Below are 18928 nucleotides of genomic sequence, written 5' to 3'. Positions count from 1 at the left end.
ATTAATACGATTTCCTGTTTGTATGATTGTAAAGTAACAAATAGGATACAAATTAGTTATGTAGCTAGGAAATGGTATTTTTTGCAAACTATCTACGTCTACGTAATTAATTTGTAAACGCACGCGTCGAAGCATAAATCATACTATAATCAAGCGCCTTGCCAGTGAGTGAGCTAATTTAAATATTCCTATTCAATTTTGTTTTAATTGTTTAGTGGATTTTAGTATCGTCCAAGAATCACGACATTGTTTATTGAAAACAATCTCACTATTGTCCCGAGCAAAGTCGGTTGAAGTATGATTTAAGAGTGTGACGTAATTATAAAAATAAAGGACAGTTGTTTTGAACTTAAGCATTTACTTACAGCGACTTTAAAACAAAAAGTTTTTTGTTTTCCTTTTTTGTGTGTCTGAATGTATCTGTGGCAGGACGATTTGGAACTTTTCGATCCAAATTGGCAAGAGTTTGAGAAAGATAGAGACGGGTGAAAAGAAAAAGGAGAGCCCCTTGCTCAGTATTGGAAATCTACCAGAATAAATAAAATATATTATACTCGTATTAGCCGTTACCCGCGACTCCGTCCGCATAGAATTCGGTTATCACTATTCCGCGGGAACTATGCAATTTTCCGGGATAAAAACTATCCTAATGTCCTTCATCATTATCAGCCAGAAGACGTCCACTGCTGAACAAAGGCCTCCCCCTTAGAACGCCACAATGAACGACAAGTCGCCACTTGCGTCTATCCTATGTCCTTCTTCGGGACTTTAACTATCTGTATACCCATTTTCACCAAAATCAGCAGTAGCAGCAGCAGTTTACACGTGATCAAACAAACAAACGGACTTTCGCATTTATAATATTATTAGTAGGATAAACCGTATAGTATACTCGTAACCCATAACAAGGCAAGCACTGCTGCTTTTTATCAGGTTTTATCAGGTTAGTAGTAGCATTAACTACCTAGTAAGAGTACCCGTAAATGTAATACATAAATAATGATTGGTGCTTCTAATTAAATTTTATTGATCTTATAGCTGATACGTACACGTGTATTTCACTGCACTTGTGTGTGTTTCTTTTCAGATTTTTTAAGTCTATGCGTAATCTATTTTTAATACTATTAATAGAAAATGCATTTATTACAACTTCGGGGAGTTTGATACACTGTATTATATTACTGCACGATAGGGTAAGTTTTTTTTAAGGGTCGCTTGCTCTTGGTTGCTTAATTTAGGTTGGGTTGAACTTTCAACAAAATTAAATGTTTTCTCAGACGCATATTTTCTGAGGTTTTTGTTGCTTGAAACATTGTACTGATATATGTTTTATGTCTTAATAAAGACTTGTTTTCTTCACTCTCTTGGTAGATCGAGCTCTGAAATGTTTAAGTATGTTATATCTTATGTTTAAGTAGAGCTTTACCTTTCCATTTAACATTAGTAACCTTAGTAACACATGGCTATTCTCGCTAGGTAACCATTTGTATCTTATGCAATCAACTGCCATATAAAGAAATCCAGTATTCGCTCACCTTACTGCCTTAAAGGAGATCGAACGTCAATGTCAGGATAAACATAATGTTGAATTGGTAAAAAAGTGCTGTCCATTTGTTGAAAAACACGAAGTACGAGTAACATAAAAGTACCTACCTATTTAAATATTATTATTGATTGTCTTTTATATTTTCGTGGCCTTACACAGATGGGTTAGTTCATTGATAAAATACACCTAGTAATTAATTATTTGGCAAAAAAGAAAAAAAAATCCTGAATTAATAATTATGGAGTTCAAAATCAGTTTAAGTGAACAAATTGTAACATTAACAAACTTGAAGAGTTTACTTATTGACATGATACATAGGAGAGACATTAAACGAATCTACTTTTTAAACCTTTTTTGCCAAATATGTATGAATCTAAAAAAAACAATAGCAAGTTAATATTACGCCATAAATGATGAACAACCTTTTTTACTGTGTTACCGTGCATAGGAAATTAATTACAAATTTTAATTCTCTTTTAAACAGTAGGAGTTAGGCCAATAATTTCTCAGATAAATTGTCTTCTTTTAACCCGTTGAATATTCTCTTAAAGATAAGTAACAGAAATTAAAAATAACTCGTTGTATGTTGTACCTACCCAGAGTTGTAGAAATAGGCAGTACATTAAACCATGCTTTAGTCCACAGTAAAGCAGTAGTGGATTTCATCATATTGTTAAATTCTACAAAAACCATTTTTTTTTAGTTTGTGACTAGAAATAAAACGAAGTCAAGTACTACGATTTTTCATATAAAAATAAATATTCAACTTTTTTCAGCACCCCGGTTTATAAGACTTTATAACAAAAACAATTAAGATGTATCGCTAAATCATTCTAATAATCAAAAATTCATTTCTTTTTGGGAACGATGATCTTTCTTAAAGCGCGCCTTTACTTAGTTATTAGAATAATGAAAATAAGCCAGGTAAATGAGTTCAATAAATGCCTGTTTGCAAAATACACTTTTGATTTTCACTTCAGTTTCATATTTACTTTATTTATTATGATTGTTATATTATTATACGACTCAGAATTATGCAATTTATTAAATTTAATTTCTTGATTGCAGCGTTAAGTGATTTATTTTTAAATTAATTCTGCTCACTAAAATATGCAATATTATAAAGCATAATTTATCATAAGACTGTCATAAGAATATGATAACAACAAAAAATAACCGTCACAAAATATCTTAAAAAAACATACTTTTTGAAGTAAAATTAAAATGTATTTACTTAATGTACCTAATGTTTACAAAAAAAACTTACCCATTAGTTTCGATGATCGTAGCCATGTTGACAGCGAAGTATCAGCTATTAATTAAAGTCTTTAGACGTCCCACTAAAATATTTATAGATACAATGCCGAATGATTTACCCGAATGACTGTACTGTACTGACTTTATGCCAAACGATGATTCACCAAAATGATTCCGATGCAGTTATCACGCGGGGATGATTAAACTGTTTGTATTTAGAATTTTCAATAATAATTTTATTTAAATTTATGTATACAGATTAAAAAAATCTTTTTTTACTCCGTTATTATATTCTAATTTCCGCGAATGCAGTTAGCGCAGTATGATCCGCTTGCCGCGCCGCGCCGCGATTGGGACTGGCGCGGCGCCTGCGCCGCCGCCTTCCTATTTTGCTTATCAGATTTTTTTTTCTTGTCTTTTCACGGCAGAAAAGACTTGATTAATTATCACGTCGATGAAGACGTACTTATTATTTGCACGCATGCCCATCGCTCTGGTTTACTTTTGAGTAGTATTTATTTCTGATATGTAGGTACTTACTTCCATTTCTAATGATGTTTTGATCCTTTGATCCCGACAAATGTCAAAATTTAGATCACAACTTTGAATCGTTTTTTTTTTATAATACACTAATTTTAAACTTGATATTAAAAAGTAGTAAAGTCAAATGTCAACTTTATCATTCAAGATGCATAACAATCAGGGGTCGGAAAAACGTGCATCATTTTAAAAATCTACACTTATTTTATATCATCATAAGGAAGTTTGAAATGAGGGAAGTTTTCGCAATCTTTATAATAACAAACTGTAGGAATATAACCCAAAAACTTTATGAATAAAATAGAATACTATGCACTAAAGTCCGCTAAATATCAAACATACTATCCTTATAAAATAATTTCATACTATCTTAATATTGTTTTATTCCAATGGGTCAATAAAATGATTCTAAATATAAGTATTGTGTTCGATAAAATAAAACAATCTCAGTACTATACCGTCTAATAATGCATGTCCTTTGTTTAAGAACTGACTGAGCCAAGAATGTCGCTTGTCATCTGAAATTCCAGCAGTAAATTGGATAATATAATGCCACAATGCATTTGCTAGTATAATTGGCTAATTGCGAATTATATACTAACAATAGCGAAAGGACGGATGACAAAAAAACTTTATTAAGGTGATATTAATTTAAATTTTATTTTTATTTCTTCCTCTCTCAGGACTAGTAAGTCTGTCACCTCTCCTTTTGAAAATCTTCTATTTTGAGAAAATCGACTATTGAAGGTTATATATAATACTAGCTGTTGCAAGCGACTCCGTCCGCGTAGAAGTATGAAAAATAGTTAACATCCTATTCTCAGACCTAAAATATACATCAAAAAATCATAAAAATCGGTCAAGCCGTTTCGAAGGAGTTTGGTCCCAGTCATTTTTGACCCGAGATTTTTATAAAAGATAGAGTATTGTATAAATTAATATCAACATAATTTTTATCGAAATTTCGGGCACAATTTTTATTTGCAATGATTATAAGCAATATAGTTGAATTGTTAAGTTGTACTCTTAGGTAAAAAAACAACGCAGAAGCGAAACAAAACTGCAACAAAGCCTAAATCCAATTTTCAGTCGGTTTTCAAATTGAGGCACGTGCCTACAGGTAAATATTATTATGTATTTATTTTGATTGTCCAGTCGTTGTTTTGCTTAGATAGGGTTCAAGAGATTGAGTTAGTATCCAAATCGCAGGCATTGCGTGTATTTTGGCGCCACTTTGATGGCACGTGCTTGCAGCGGAATGCAGCCGGTGAGTGCAGTGCTAAATTTCAACCGCGTAAATGTCAGTGGCCCGGTAGAGCCGGTGGATGCTCCATAATTGATCGGTCAACGGCATTCAAAATCAGCCCAACCCTGTTTATCTTCGGACGGGTGTTTCAATAGGATTTTGTACAGCGGGTGTCGTTTCAGTTTCATCGTTTATTTAATTATTTAAGAGTTTTTCTTAGTATTAATTAACATTGGTTAATCGAAAAAAGTAAAAAAAAACCGACCAAGATATTTTTCTAAGGATTTCGTATTTTATGCGGAATCTTTCAAGTTTAGGTATATTTTATAACTTGGGCTGCTATTTACTCTTAAACTACTAATAATTCTCAAGCAAACTTAGCCGTTATAGTTTTCCTTGAAACTTTGATATACTTATACCATCCTGATTTTTTTCAAATTTATCCACCCACCGGTTTAGAATTTAGGGGGGGGGGGGCGTTCGATTTGCATGAAAATTTGCACTTTAAAGTTGAATATTTCGCAAACAAATCACTGATTCGAAAAATCGTCTAAACGTCGTGTAATCGTCTTAGTTTTAAAAGACCTATCCAACGATATCCCAAACTATAGGGTTGGATGAGAAAAAAAAAAAACACTTTCTCGTTTTAAGTCACTGTGATTTACCCACTGAAAAGTACTTCGTTTTATTTTTGTTTTTCGCAAAAACACAATGGGGCTGTTTAAGATTAAATAAAAACGATTGATTCTTTTAATTTACAGTGCGTCTGAAAGTTTTTTACGCAACAGCTGCGACCTTTCACTCAGAACTTGTTTACAATTCTTTTTCATCAAAGAAGCCGTTTGTTTAATTTTTAAAGCACTACTCGGACATTTACAATTCATTCACAAAGTGTCTACTAGGTACTTTGATTGTAAATCATTATCACTGCGCGTAACAGAAACTGAAAATTTAGTAGACAGGTAATAATTTAAATGCATGAAGTTTTTATTTTTAATTTAGACATCGATTAAAGTAAAATCTGGAACTGGAGGGGTCATAACTATCTTTAAGGTTTCATAGTCAAAATGGCAGAAAAGGAATCCTTGTTGTATTAGTTTGTTTGTTTGTTTGTACTCTTTATTGTACAAAAAAGGAAATACAAAAAGCTTACAAAAAATAGTGTTAAGTACAAAGGCGGACTTAGCCCTGAAGTATCTATTATCCCAGCCTATTTACGTCCCACTGCTGGCCGTAGTTCACACGCGGGCCCAGTGCGGATTGGGAACTTCACACATACCATTGAATTACTTCACAGGTGTGGGCAGGTTTTCTCACGATGTTTTCCTTCACCGTAAAGCTCGTGGTAAATTTCAAATGTAATTTTACACATGAATTTCGAAAAACTCAGAGGTGGGGGCCGGGGTTTGAACCCAGGAACCTCTGCTTGAGAGGCGATAGGTAAACCACTAGATCACTACGGCTTGCTAGACCACCACGGTTTGCCCTGAAGTATACTTGTGCTATATCAGTTTGTCTATCCTCGGCTTAGCTCAATCTTTTGGTATCAAAAAGTTGTAATTTGGTTCGAACGAAAGTGGTAAAATTCACACACACACATCACGCCTGTATTCCCAAATGGGGTAGGCAGAGCACACTGAGAGTGCGTGCTGTATACTCAATTATTTGTTTAATCTTATTGCATTGTTAGAGCGGTTGTGCAGTTCTGGGTCTGGCTAGGCACCCATTCATCATCATCATCCCAGCCTATATACGTCCCACTGCTGGGCACAGGCCTCCTCTCAGAACAAGAGGGCTTGGGCCGTAGTTCCCACGCGGGCCCAGTGCGGATTGGGAACTTCACACGCACCATTGAATTGCATGGCATTGAATCGCAGGTTTGTGCAGGTTTCCTCACGATGTTTTCCTTCACCGCAAAGCTCGTAGTAAATTTCAAATGTAATTCCGCACATGAATTTCGAAAAACTCAGAGGTGCGAGCCGGGGTTTGAACCCACGACCCTCTGCTTGAGAGGCGATAGGTAAACCACTAGACCACTACGGCTTGCTAGACCACCACGGTTTGCCCTGAAGTATACTATATAAGAAGTATAGTATATAATATATTAACCGCAAGAACATTTCGAATCTTGATAGTCCAGCCGTTGAACATTATGAAAAAGGCAGCGATTATTAGTTAATAATAATCTTTTTCGGTTAAATAACGTAAGATGAGATAGAGATTGGATATGTATATCATCATATGAGTATTTAGGATAAAATCACACTGATAGTTGTTTTGCTTGTACTTCGCTTTAAAAAGTTCTCCGATTTTTGACCGAGTTATACCGTAATTTTATTTTTATTACGCACGTACAAAATTCGCAAGTAAACGTGCTTACTTTTACATAAAAGTAACTGTGGGCGAAAGCAAAAGTTTTTATCGGCGCAAACAAACAAGGCTTGGTTGGATGGCATTTTAAGTGTTATTTTTGTTTAATTAAAAATCTTTCAAAATTTAATGTTCAGAGAAACTTCTTCTTGTTATTGTATGGCTTGTATTATTTATTATAATTAATTGAAGATGAACACTAGCCTGCCACGGCTACATTTACTCACTATAGCTCTATGAATCTTGACTTACTTCTATCTCAGTTCACTTTACATTTTCTTAATGTTTGCAAATTTGATTTTTTACTTTTGTAGGTAAAATAATGTGTTTTAGCGTAGTTCTATGAAGGTTTAAACAGTTATCAGTTTCCTGTCGTTTGTGTTGAAGAAATGAGTCAGGTAGAATGGAAGGATTTTATAAAACGATATTGTGTGCGTGCGGTACAATTACAATTTATTAAAGTTGATTGCTAACGGTACCTCATTTCTTCAATATATGCGACAGAAAATTGATAACGGTTAAATCGCTCGTAGAACTATCAATTATTTATATGAATAACTGTAAGTGTACCATGACGTGAAAATTTTTGGTAAACAACTCGGAGCAAAGAAGGATCTCAACACAGCACAACCTTAAATCAGCGAAAGCAGAAAGGGAATGAGAGAAGTAAAAATGTAGGTAAACTAGGTGGGAATCATGTTGTTACAGAGCGATATCGCTGCTGTACTAATGTATTTAGGTATACGAGTAGGTAAATGATGTTATTCAAAAACGTTTACTGATTTTCAAAAAAATAGCCATTTAGGAAGTTTTATAATTTAGATGTAATTTAAGCGCATGAGAAGTAACCCTGTGAATCAGCATGACGCATGTAATGCGTTTATTGGCTCTCCTGCTTCATGCTGTGTTACATTTATAGTATACATAAGTAGACCGTGTATTTGTTTTATCGCGAGCATAGCTTTGGATAAATATTTAACGTTTTGGATTTTAGTTGAGCTTTTAGCGCCACCTGCCGTGAGTGGCCCACCTACTCGTCGGTATCGTATCAAAATACAAAATGGTTAATTACACACAAACATCAACACAAACATCACGCCTGTATTCCCAAATGGGGTAGGCAGAGCACACGAAACGTTACCGCTTCGCAGCCACTTTTAGCAATTTTAGGTTTTAAGTTTGACAAAAACGGTACAATAGTGACAGGTTGCTAGCCTGTCGCCTATACATATCCTCAGTCACCTCTTACGACATCCTCGGAAGAAATGGAGAGGTGTTATTCTAACCCGACACCACACGGGTTAATTAGATGTGTAAAAAAGCCGTGTAGCGGTTTGACCTCTGGTCCGTCAAGTAGAAGGACGTGGGTTCGATCCAGGCCTCGCACCTGTGAGTTTTTCTGAATTTATATGCGAAATTATATTTGAAATGTTACCATGAGCTTAAACTAAGAATCTCAATGATGCGTGAAGTTGCGAATCTGGGGGGCTACTACGAAATTCGAAAATCAAAGTTCACATACCGTCCCTCTCACTCTCGTATTCAATAATACGAGCGTCAGCGGGACGGCAAGACACGAAGTTCGAATTTTGCACTTCCTAGTATAAGGCCTGTACTCGGTCCGTGTGGGAACTACGGACCAAACTCTTTCATTCTGCGAGGAGGTTGGTGCCCTTCAGTGGGACGTTTATAGGCTGAGATTGGATTTGATTTTATATTGCAAATTTCTCTGAAATTATCAAATTTACAAGATTGTTTAACGATGAACGTAACCAAACTTAGACCTAACTCGATCTGTTGACTCAGTCAAAAAAGTTCGTCTACCTAGTTAATAGTTTCACGGAAAATTATGTATTTTCAATTTTATGTACTTTGACATAGTCCCCTCGTGCCTGTTTGTTTTGGATGTGCTATAGGTATCCAAACGGCGTCGGCGTGGCTTTTCTCACTCAGGTGCAAACTAATTTTATCAACATCATCATAGTTGATCATAGGCCTCCCCATTATAATGTGTGATATGATAACTCATATCCTCTGAATTGTAATTGGCTTACTGGAGAAAAATGTTTATGTCATATTTATTTTAACAAATATTCAAGAAATTTCACTCGGAAGTGTGGCTTATGATATTTTATCTATTTTCTCATAAAGAAAGAAAAGAAAGAAAGAAAGGTTTATTTTGGCTCCATAAGTACCACCTAAAACTAAGACTAGAATTAGCACAAAACTATGTTACTTGGTGATAAAGACAGTAGTTCAACCACAAATTCATACTTACCATATATTACCATTAAATTAACATATAAATATTTATCATAATATAGGTAGAGTCATTCACGATGACGCGTGCCGTGGTTCTTACTCGTATTACAGTACAGTGTCATTTGCTAATTTTGACAAAACCACGCGTCTTCGTGGATGGCACTAGGTATACCTTCGAGATTATATGTATACCTGGTTGTATTCTTCTATATTCTTATGCATTTTCGGACTTATCTAATTGAGCGCATTAAAAAGATATCATCATCCTCATCATCCCAGCCTATATACGTCCCACTGCAGGGCACAGGCCTCCCCTCAGAATGAGAGGGCTTGGGCCATAGTTCCCACGCGGGCCCAGTGCGGATTGGGAACTTCACACACACCATTGAATTGCTTCGCAGGTTTGTGCAGGTTTCCTCACGATGTTTTCCTTCACCACAAAGCTCGTGGTAAATTTCAAATGTAACTCCGCACATGAATTTCGAAAAACTCAGAGGTGCGAGCCGGGGTTTGAACCCACGACCCTCTGCTTGAGAGGCGATGGGTCAAACCACTAGGCCACCACGGCTTAAAAAGATATAGTGGGATTAAAATAATATGTCTATCCTGTAGAAAATTTCTTGTACGAATTCGTAAGTAGGATTAAAACAATCTTTACAAAGAGTTGCGTAACCAGGCAGTCCCTACAGAGCTATCACGGTTTGTTGGTTGACTCGTTTCGTAGATTACTTTCCGTAAGAAATACTCGTACAATATCCTTATATCTGTATGTATTATTTTTTTTGGCGAGGCTCAGAGGCTGTAGATGTTGGTGTTAGAATCGTAAATTGATGCCGCTACACTATATACGGTGTGAAACTCGTAAGAAAGTAAATATAACACTAATGAAAAATTCGATGAAAATAAACCTTAGCTATAACTAACGTAGATAAGTAAATGAGTAAAAGTTCAATTATTTCATAGTTACATATTAATCATCACCAAATCTACCTGTGTGAACGTTTAGATATAAATTCCGAAATTGAATTTTAAAATCGTTAATATATATCACACCTTCTAAGCTACAAGCGTATCTAAGTGAGAGAAAATTACAGTAATGTCCATGGTGATGATGTCTGTGTTTGGTCTAGCAGTGGGTTAATTTTTGTTGGTATGTATGGGTAGATACTAACCCGACAGTGCCATTATCGAGGTTCTGCAGGTGCTTGTTAAGAGTGTCCTGGATGTTTCTCTGAGAATACAGCCCTATGGGCGAGTTGAACTGCTTGTGTACTATCTTCGGGCCGGTGGCCATCTTGAGGTCGTTCGTTCAGCGCTGGAAATGAAAATGATCGTGGATTAGTAAATTGGATTTAAGTTGCATGTTTACGAGTAATCATACATAGGAATAATAATCGTGTCCAAAAACCGAAAGAGGCTCTTAATCACAAGTTCAACTATAATTTGTGACCTTGTGAGCAGATTTGTAATTTTTTATGTGCGTGTAATCTATACTAATATTATAAATGCGAAAGTGTGTGTGTTTGTGTGTATGTTTGTTCGTCTTTCACGCCGTAACGGAGCGACGGATCGACGAGATTTTTGGCATAGATATAGTTTTTGGGCCCGAGAGTGACATAGGCTGCTTTTTATCCCGGAAAAATGCACAGTTCCCGAGTAAAACGAATACCACGCGGGCGGAGCCGCGGGCAAAAGCTAGTTTCTACATAATTCGTGTTCGGGTGTCAATTGAATAAACATTAAGCATAGGGACCACGTATATAATTTGTTTTTCTATTCTAGAGCGATTATTCGAGGGTTACAACCGCTTTATTTTTCTGGTCACATTTTTTACGACTTGGCTGTAGATTTTGATATCGTTCTCGATTATTTGTTACAGCTCCTGTATTTCTACCAGGTAATTGAAAAGAAAAACTGTATATTTTTACAGAAAAGTGTCTAGAAAAACGAGTCGATTGAAACGCTTGATTAATCGTCCTCAAAAAGTGTGTCACTAATTTCTTAACAGCGCTACTATATAATAATTGATCTAACCGAATCATGCAATATTTATGTTGCGAGAAAATCAAAAGGACTACTTAACATTTGTAATTTAAATACATAATAATAAGTATCCCACTAGTATTACAAATGCGAAAGTTTGTAATTCTGCTTGTTTGTTTGTTACCTCATCACGTCTATACCGCTCAACCGATTTCGACGAAATTCGATGTACAGATATTTAGTTTAAATCCCGGGGAAGGACATGGGACAGTTTTTCTCCCGGAAAAATGCTTAGTTCCGGCGGGATAGCGATAAATGAATTCTACGTAGACGGAGTCGCGGGCAACAGGCTAGTTAGTAATATTTATACTTGTAGTAACTCTCAGAGCCAGAAATACCAAGGTGCCGGCCGCTAAATATATAAGTAGATTCCAAAACAAATGGAGTGTTAAAAACACGTACAGGTTATTGTTAGCACACATTCCTGTAAGAACATATTTCTTTTGTAATGTAAAGGTGAAACAGCAGTGCTTAAAATTAGGTCTTCAATTTTTATCCTCCTCATGAGATAATTTTATTACCCTCGTAAGATTCACGCCGCGGGCGTCGTGCTCCGTCTTATTGCGTTTTTATTACTCAGCCATCGCACCGACGTCGACTATCATATTTTTCTCAAATTATGTGCAAAAGACACGGCAGCTTTGAGCAAATAAGTTTCCGATATTAGCGTCTCACGGAACGTAATATTGAAGACAAATAGTCAAGCATATTGTAGACACAAAGGTCGTTTCTGCAAACGCCCGTATAAATATACTACGAATAGAATAGAATATCTAGTTAAGGAAATGATTTTGTTTCAGGAATCTAAAACTTAAAGTATTCGTTTCTTAAGATTAGAGCTAAACGTGTAATACTTGTTCCTCGAGTCGTAAATAACATAATCTTCGGCATGAGAATTTTCTCACGATATTCCACTCAGGAAAGTAAACAGAATTTCTGCTGGTTTCAAAACTAGCGACATGCATTTATTTCTTAAAAAATATATTTAAGTTTGCGTTTAATAATAAGTTATTTCTAAATTTATATTAATTTATATAAGTAAATAAAATATAAAACATTTTTTAGATATTATGAATCCATGAATAACTAAGTTCAAAACAATATTCCTATAAAATCATTAATTTTCTTTTGTAAATAATTTTCGTGAGCTTCTATGCCTACGGGTACCTATCTAAATGAACAAAAAATAAGTATTCGTTCAAGTGGTTTTCATGTTAACATTAATTTAATTTCATCATCATTTTCAAGCAAAGTTAATGACATCAACAAAGTAGAGCAAGTACACGGTCAAACGACTCACAGTATTGACTCCGAAGAACGTCAAAGTCACATTTTAGGTTCTTTTGTGGAAACTTTAGATATTTTAATTATGAATCCATATGGTTTAAGGGTTTATTGTTTTATGTTGTTTATATTTCCGTTGACACCCGGTATACTCGTAATTAACTAAACTCTGATTGCTAAATGTAGACAGCTGACCGAAAAAAAACTGTGGTCGAAAAAGTAACAATAAATTACACAGAATTATACCTTTCCATTTCTTCTGTGGATGTCGTAAGAGGCGACAAAGGATATAGGTTAAGGTATTGTGCGTCAGGCTAGCAACCTGTCACTATTGTACCGTTTTTGTCAAACTTTAAACCTAATTTTTCATGCGTTTAGCCTTTTTAGGGTTCCGGAGCCAAAATGGCAAAAACGGAACCCTTATAGTTTCGCCATGTCTGTCTGTCTGTCTGTCTGTCCGTCCGCGGCTTTGCTCAGGGACTATCAATGCTAGAAAGCTGTAATTTTGCACGGATATATATAGGTAAACTATGCCGACAAAATGGTACAATTAAAAATTATTCAGATTATTATTCAGGATGGTAGTAAGTACATCAAACTTTCAAGGAAAACTATAACGGCTAAGTTTGCTTGACAATTATTAGTAGTTTATGAGTAAATAGCAGCCTAAGGTAATATACTTAAACTTGGAAGATTGTGTATAAAATACGAAATCCTTAGAATTTTTTTTTTTCGCAATGGCTACGGAACCCTGTCTTGGGCGTGTCCGACACGCTCTTGGCCGGTTTTATTATGTAGCGTGCCTATGCCCTGTAGATGTTTTAACGGTTCTGGATTTAACGAGCTGTCTGCGACGAAAGTTATTAGTTATCCGTTGGTGTCAAGGTTGTGCACACTAAAACTACCATGATACACCCACATGTTAGCATACTTGTTCATACACAAAACAGCATTGAAATGTTGCTATTTTTTAATAATTACGAGTATACTAGTCAATATATTGCAACCGTTACGCAGAAAGTTATAATTATCATCAACATCATCATGCAGCCTATATACGTCCCACTGCTGGGCCTCCTCTCGAATCTGAGCGCTTGGGCCGCAAATCCCACGCGGGCCCAGTACGGATTGGAAACTTCACACATAGGATCTTCAATTACTTCGCAAATATGTGAAAATAATAATAATAAATAAATGTGAAAGTTTTCTCACGATGTTTTCTTAAAATTGTAATATATTTTCTCAAAGCTGACTATAGGAGGAATAAAAGAGTGAAACGAGCAAAAAAGAGAAAAAAATTCGGAAAAGCCAGGAATTTACTGTCCGCACTCATTCATTTTGTAACGAACCTCCGCTAGAGTTAATTGCTCAAAAACTTGGTTATTGCAGAAATTTTTACTTCAAAATATTAAACTTCACTGTTGTCAAAAAAAGCTACCCGAAAATCAATTAAAATACAAAAAGACCAGCACATTAACATTGGTAGAGTCGAAAGACCAACTTCCGATATGGAACTAAATACATACGCTTCTAATTCTCCTATTATTAGTTCTATGCGTGTAACCGTGGTAAGTAAATTCAGATGTCAGCAAGAATCATCAGTTATCTAGTAATATATTATGCGCCGGTGTAAATAGTTCGACTGATTTATTTGTGAACAACGACACGAGCTATTGCAAAATATGCGGAAGCTTTGGCCTCTAATTGCCTTAAACCGTTTAAAAAACATGCTAATTATGAACAACTTAAAACAGCTAAAACAAAATTTTCATATACCTCAGTCACAAGAGATGTAAAAGCCCAGTACGTACACTAAAAATGTTACACTGTAATTGTTAGGAGATACCCTTGAAAACAATAATATTGCTTTTATACGTTTGCTTTGTCAACTAATATGGAGTATCGTTTATCATACGGGTACATTTAATATGGAAAGTTTGACATATATCTGTAATATTGATTCAAGTTTTCGCAATTTTCACATAATATTACTACTCTTGTACTCACACATTTTTTAAGTGCCTGATTAAGTCCCGGGATGGTGGCCTCCTCAAACCATGAATTGGTTAGTATTTAAATTAAATTACTTTCGGTATCTGCTAAAAATGGTCTTGTAACATTAACAGTAAAGACAATTGTTATTAAGACCATTTCAGAACGAATTAACCTCTGTACAATACTTAAATACGAGTAAGTTCATTGAACGTTTATTTGGCTCGAATACCTAAGTACATTGCAATACGCGTATTGTTTTTCCCGTCTTGCAAAACATTTGGCGCGTTTTTACAACAGAATATTGAAACGTGGGTGTACAAAAACAGAGTGCTATAATGCTCTTCGGAAGATGCGATATTATAAGTAGACTAGACGACGAGAGATTGTCTATTTTCGATCTGGACTCCTTGCTCGCGCACATTAAAAGTATTTGCCAACTATGTAGGTTTGTAAGTGGCTACTTTTTTTTAAGATCATGCATGAACTTCCATCAAATTACTTCATCTTTGTATTCTAAGATAAGTACTGTTTTGTTTTATACGCACTGTACAAAAACTCTTAAAATTAATAGTTCTTAAAAAGTAAACAAGTATTATCCTTGGATCAGGACAGATGGAACACAAACATTACAAATAGTTGTAAGGTCAGTGAAGTCGTTTCTAGAGGAGCAAGGTTAACAATAGCGTCATCAAGGTTGAAAATAATTCCGACGAGTAATTCGGAACAGTATACCGGTGCACAGAAATAACTCTTGGGCTATTTATACAGCGCGTACATGACATGCTGTCTCTGCATTTAAGTTTAAACAATATCGGTGACGGACGTATGACTATAGGCCTGGGTGTGAAAGCTATAGTAAAGCATGAACGTAGTCAGGGAAGCAGTATGGTTGTTGATGGCTGAACATGGCCGCGCGGCGTGTTTATGGAGAGGTTAGACCCTGCCGCAGCATTTGTTGCGCGCGAAACGACTTATTTCAGTCTGGTGAAGTCATGGCGAATTATTTTTGTAACTGAACACCTCGTTCGTGAAATCAGTCATGATGTCGAAGTCGAGGTCGCCAGGTGATTAGCTGGTGCGTAAAAGTGGGTAAACGAAGCTTTTATTAGTGCTATGGTTTAATGAAGCGATGTTTAGCGGTGTACCTTGTGCGGCGGTCAGGTTCGTGCGAGCGGCTTGGGCGCCTGTCTCTAACTGAGGCGGGAGTCGCCGCCCACGCTGCGTCCGCGCTTATAGACGCACCTGCAGCGTTTCACCAAATAAACGAATATTGAATCTTTAATTCAACAACATGCAGATTGACTTCAATTTGAAATTTGTCTTTCTATAAAATGGGTTTACAAGTGTCTTTTATTTCGGCAAAATCCGTCTTGCTCTATCTATCATAGTTCTGTAAAATTTAACTTCAGTCAACTTTATTCCTATGTTTTATTCGTATTAATGTTAGCACAGCTGTTTAGCGAATCTCGAGTACATTTTTTTATTTCAATATTTTCTTGGTCTAGGTATTTCGCTGTAAAATATTCCGTACGTAAGATTTTACTTTAGCGTGTACCTTTAAAGAAACATAGATTTATTCCTCCACTTACCTAAGATATCACAGCAAATAACAAATGCTTTTCAGTCACAATTTAAGGCTACGTTTGCTGTCAGTTTAGTGATAAACGGGTTTGTGACAAGCACGGCTACCGAGCCACGAATGAGCCACCGTATCCGCCACTATCGCTTCATTTGATTAAGTTTACACCAACACCGCGTATTTTTAGTACGCCGACAACAAAGATATATAGTGGACGTCTATAGAGAGTTCTTTTTCGGTTCGTTCAATGACTCTTAAAATCATAATTACCTGTCTCCTCGTACTTGGTTTAACGAACGTTTAACTCTTAGCCAAATTATGACGGATTTAAGTCTCATCAGCAGAGGCCGGAATCTCGTGGCACTTTTCAGCTGTCGTAGGGACTTCTCATTTATCGACTTCCAACATTCATATTTTGTAGAAGATTTAAAATAGATGCGACAGGCGGTCTTATTGCTAAGGAGCGATCTCTTCGAGATAACCTTTGGATACCAACTTTTTGAAAATTCTAAATAGGAATTAGAGATTGAGATTTTTCTGATTATAACTCATTAAAAAAACCAATTAAAACAGATTATGTCGCATAGATTATATTTCGGAACTTTGGGATAAAGGACTCGCAATATACGCGAAATATAAGAATAAGAAACATTTATTTCATAACTAACATGATCAAAAGGAAGTAACACATATTCCAATAACTATCTAAATACGTTTAAGAGATTGAACTGAACTGTAGTTAGCGATAAAACCACCTGTTATTTACCTCTACTTTCAGTCTTCTTTAGTAAGTTGTTTTCTGTAATGCATCGATATAATATGATTGAAAGTCGATAAATGAGAAGTCTTTATGACAGCTCAAAAGTGCCAAAAGGAAGTAACAAATATTCCAATAAATATCTCAATACGTAGGTATAAGAGATTGAACTGAACTGTATTTAGCGATAAGACCACATGTTGATTACTTCTACTTTCAATCTTCTTTAATAAGTTGTTTTCTGTAATGTATCGATATAATATGAATATTGGAAGGCGATAAATTAGAATTATGACAGCCCAAAAGTGCCACGAGAATTCCGGCCTCTGCTCATCACACTTGCGTAGTTTCTGTGTCTTCTTTTTGCAGCTTATAATTTACATTCTTTATCTCATTTTTAAGTAGTGAAGTGCGTCCTAAGGCACGGTGGACGGACGACCTTAAGAGGGTCGCTGGCGGCGGATGGATGCGAGGGGCTGACGACAGAGCTTTGTGGCGCGCCATGGAAGAGGCCTATTTCTAGCAGTGGACTGCTGTAGGCTGATGATGATAATGATGACGATTTATATATCTACTTTGCAACATTTCAACTAATAAACAAACTTAGTTTTTAAAATTCTAAACTTTAAAATTTATTTTGATCAACCTTAGAGCAGCCTGGACTTTAAACTGCGGTTGTGTATATTAACTAGCTCTCCCTATCCCTGGGGGATTTCATAAAAATCGTCTTTATTTCTTGACTACCTCGTTAAAGCTTTCGGGGTTTGAGCTGGGCGTTGATGGATCAGTCAGTCAAGACTCAACACTTAACGTAGGTACACTGGATCGCATATCATGTCACTTTCACTTAGTGTGATTGATGTACTATATTAATGCTTGATTTCTTGAAAAGTATATAGGTGTATTTCTGTTTTTTCCAAGTTTACATATTTATGTGTAGGTATATAACCTCTCCTATTTTTTAAACACGCAACTTATTTTATCTTATTCATATATGTATTATTTAAAGCATTCTATTGTAGCAATCACTATTTCTGTTCTGACCTTTAAACTCACATTTAGTTTATTCCTTACTAAATGCTCCTCTCATCCACTCAAAGGTAAAGACCCCTTAAGAGGAAACCTGCACAATCCTGCGAAGCAAATCAATGGTGCCTGTGAAATTCCTAATCCGCAATGGGCCCGCGTGAGCCCAAGCGCTTTTATTCTGAGAGGAGTCTTATGTCCATGCGTCCATGCAGTGGGACGTATATAGGCTAAGGTGGTTTTTAATTTTACTTTGTAAGTATAGGAAAAACAAAAGATTCATCATTAGCATCATCATACCAGCTGCAGAACGTCCACTTTTGGACATACCTCCCCCATAGACTTCCAGTTGCTTCGGTTGGGAAGCGGCCTGCACCCACCTTGAACCCCCAGCTTAACCGTCCATATCGTTGGTGAACGTCTTACGCAAACAAAAGACTATTCTTGTTCAATTTTCAAAATGACAGTTGCAGTTGCAGTAGGTGCAGCGCAGCAGGTGGCCCGGGAATGCGTTTCACGGGCTAACATGATTAATTCGGTGGCAGCGGGCGGGCCGTGACGTGAATTGTGCATGACATCACTGACGAATGATCAACTCTGCACGATAAACAATTCTATTAAAGCACGGTTTTCGCAGTACAATCAAGATCATACAAAAATCAACCAACACCAAAGAAGTTCGTTAGCCCCACTACCTATAACTCGAATGATTTTAGACTTGTATTGTGAAAACCCGGTTCAAGGAAAGATAAATTTCATTCAGTTGTTGGCATTTACAATTAATGCTCACATCTACGAAACCTACATACATACAGCACAGTTTAAAACGTATTATAACTAAACTAGCTATTTTTGCTCACCTTCGGAACTAACAATACTCGCTATAAAACACCACCGCCGTAAAACAACCGCTAAAACATCTCCACCTTACATTGCATTTGCTTTTGAGCGTCTCGATATATTTAACTAAATTTTTGCTATTAGTATGATTTCAAGAAAGCCATAAACAAGCCATAAACAAAC

At 36.0% G+C, this 18928-nt stretch overlaps 1 protein-coding gene across 4 annotated transcripts in view; it reads right to left on the bottom strand.

Moving 5' to 3' along the window:
- The window catches only part of LOC141427459 (uncharacterized), a 38334-nt gene extending 22088 nt beyond the window's left edge, over positions 1-16246 (bottom strand). For 2 of the 4 annotated variants that reach the window (XM_074086952.1, XM_074086949.1), the window contains exons 1-3: positions 16133-16246; positions 15689-15785; positions 10394-10536 (exon numbers count right to left, since the gene is read on the bottom strand). In XM_074086952.1, coding sequence (XP_073943053.1) covers positions 10394-10515 — 122 coding nt within the window. In that variant the 5' untranslated portion in view covers positions 10516-10536; positions 15689-15785; positions 16133-16246. Of the gene's footprint in view, positions 1-2813; positions 2993-10393; positions 10537-15688; positions 15786-16132 lie in introns of those variants that run through there. The other 2 variants (XM_074086948.1, XM_074086950.1) reach the window with 2 other exon arrangements.
- Positions 16247-18928: the final 2682 nt, after the last annotated feature.

The sequence above is a fragment of the Choristoneura fumiferana genome, chromosome 4 (assembly GCF_025370935.1).
Source record: "Choristoneura fumiferana chromosome 4, NRCan_CFum_1, whole genome shotgun sequence".
NCBI classification, from domain to species: domain Eukaryota; kingdom Metazoa; phylum Arthropoda; class Insecta; order Lepidoptera; family Tortricidae; genus Choristoneura; species Choristoneura fumiferana.
This window is presented reverse-complemented; position numbering and strand designations above follow the sequence as displayed.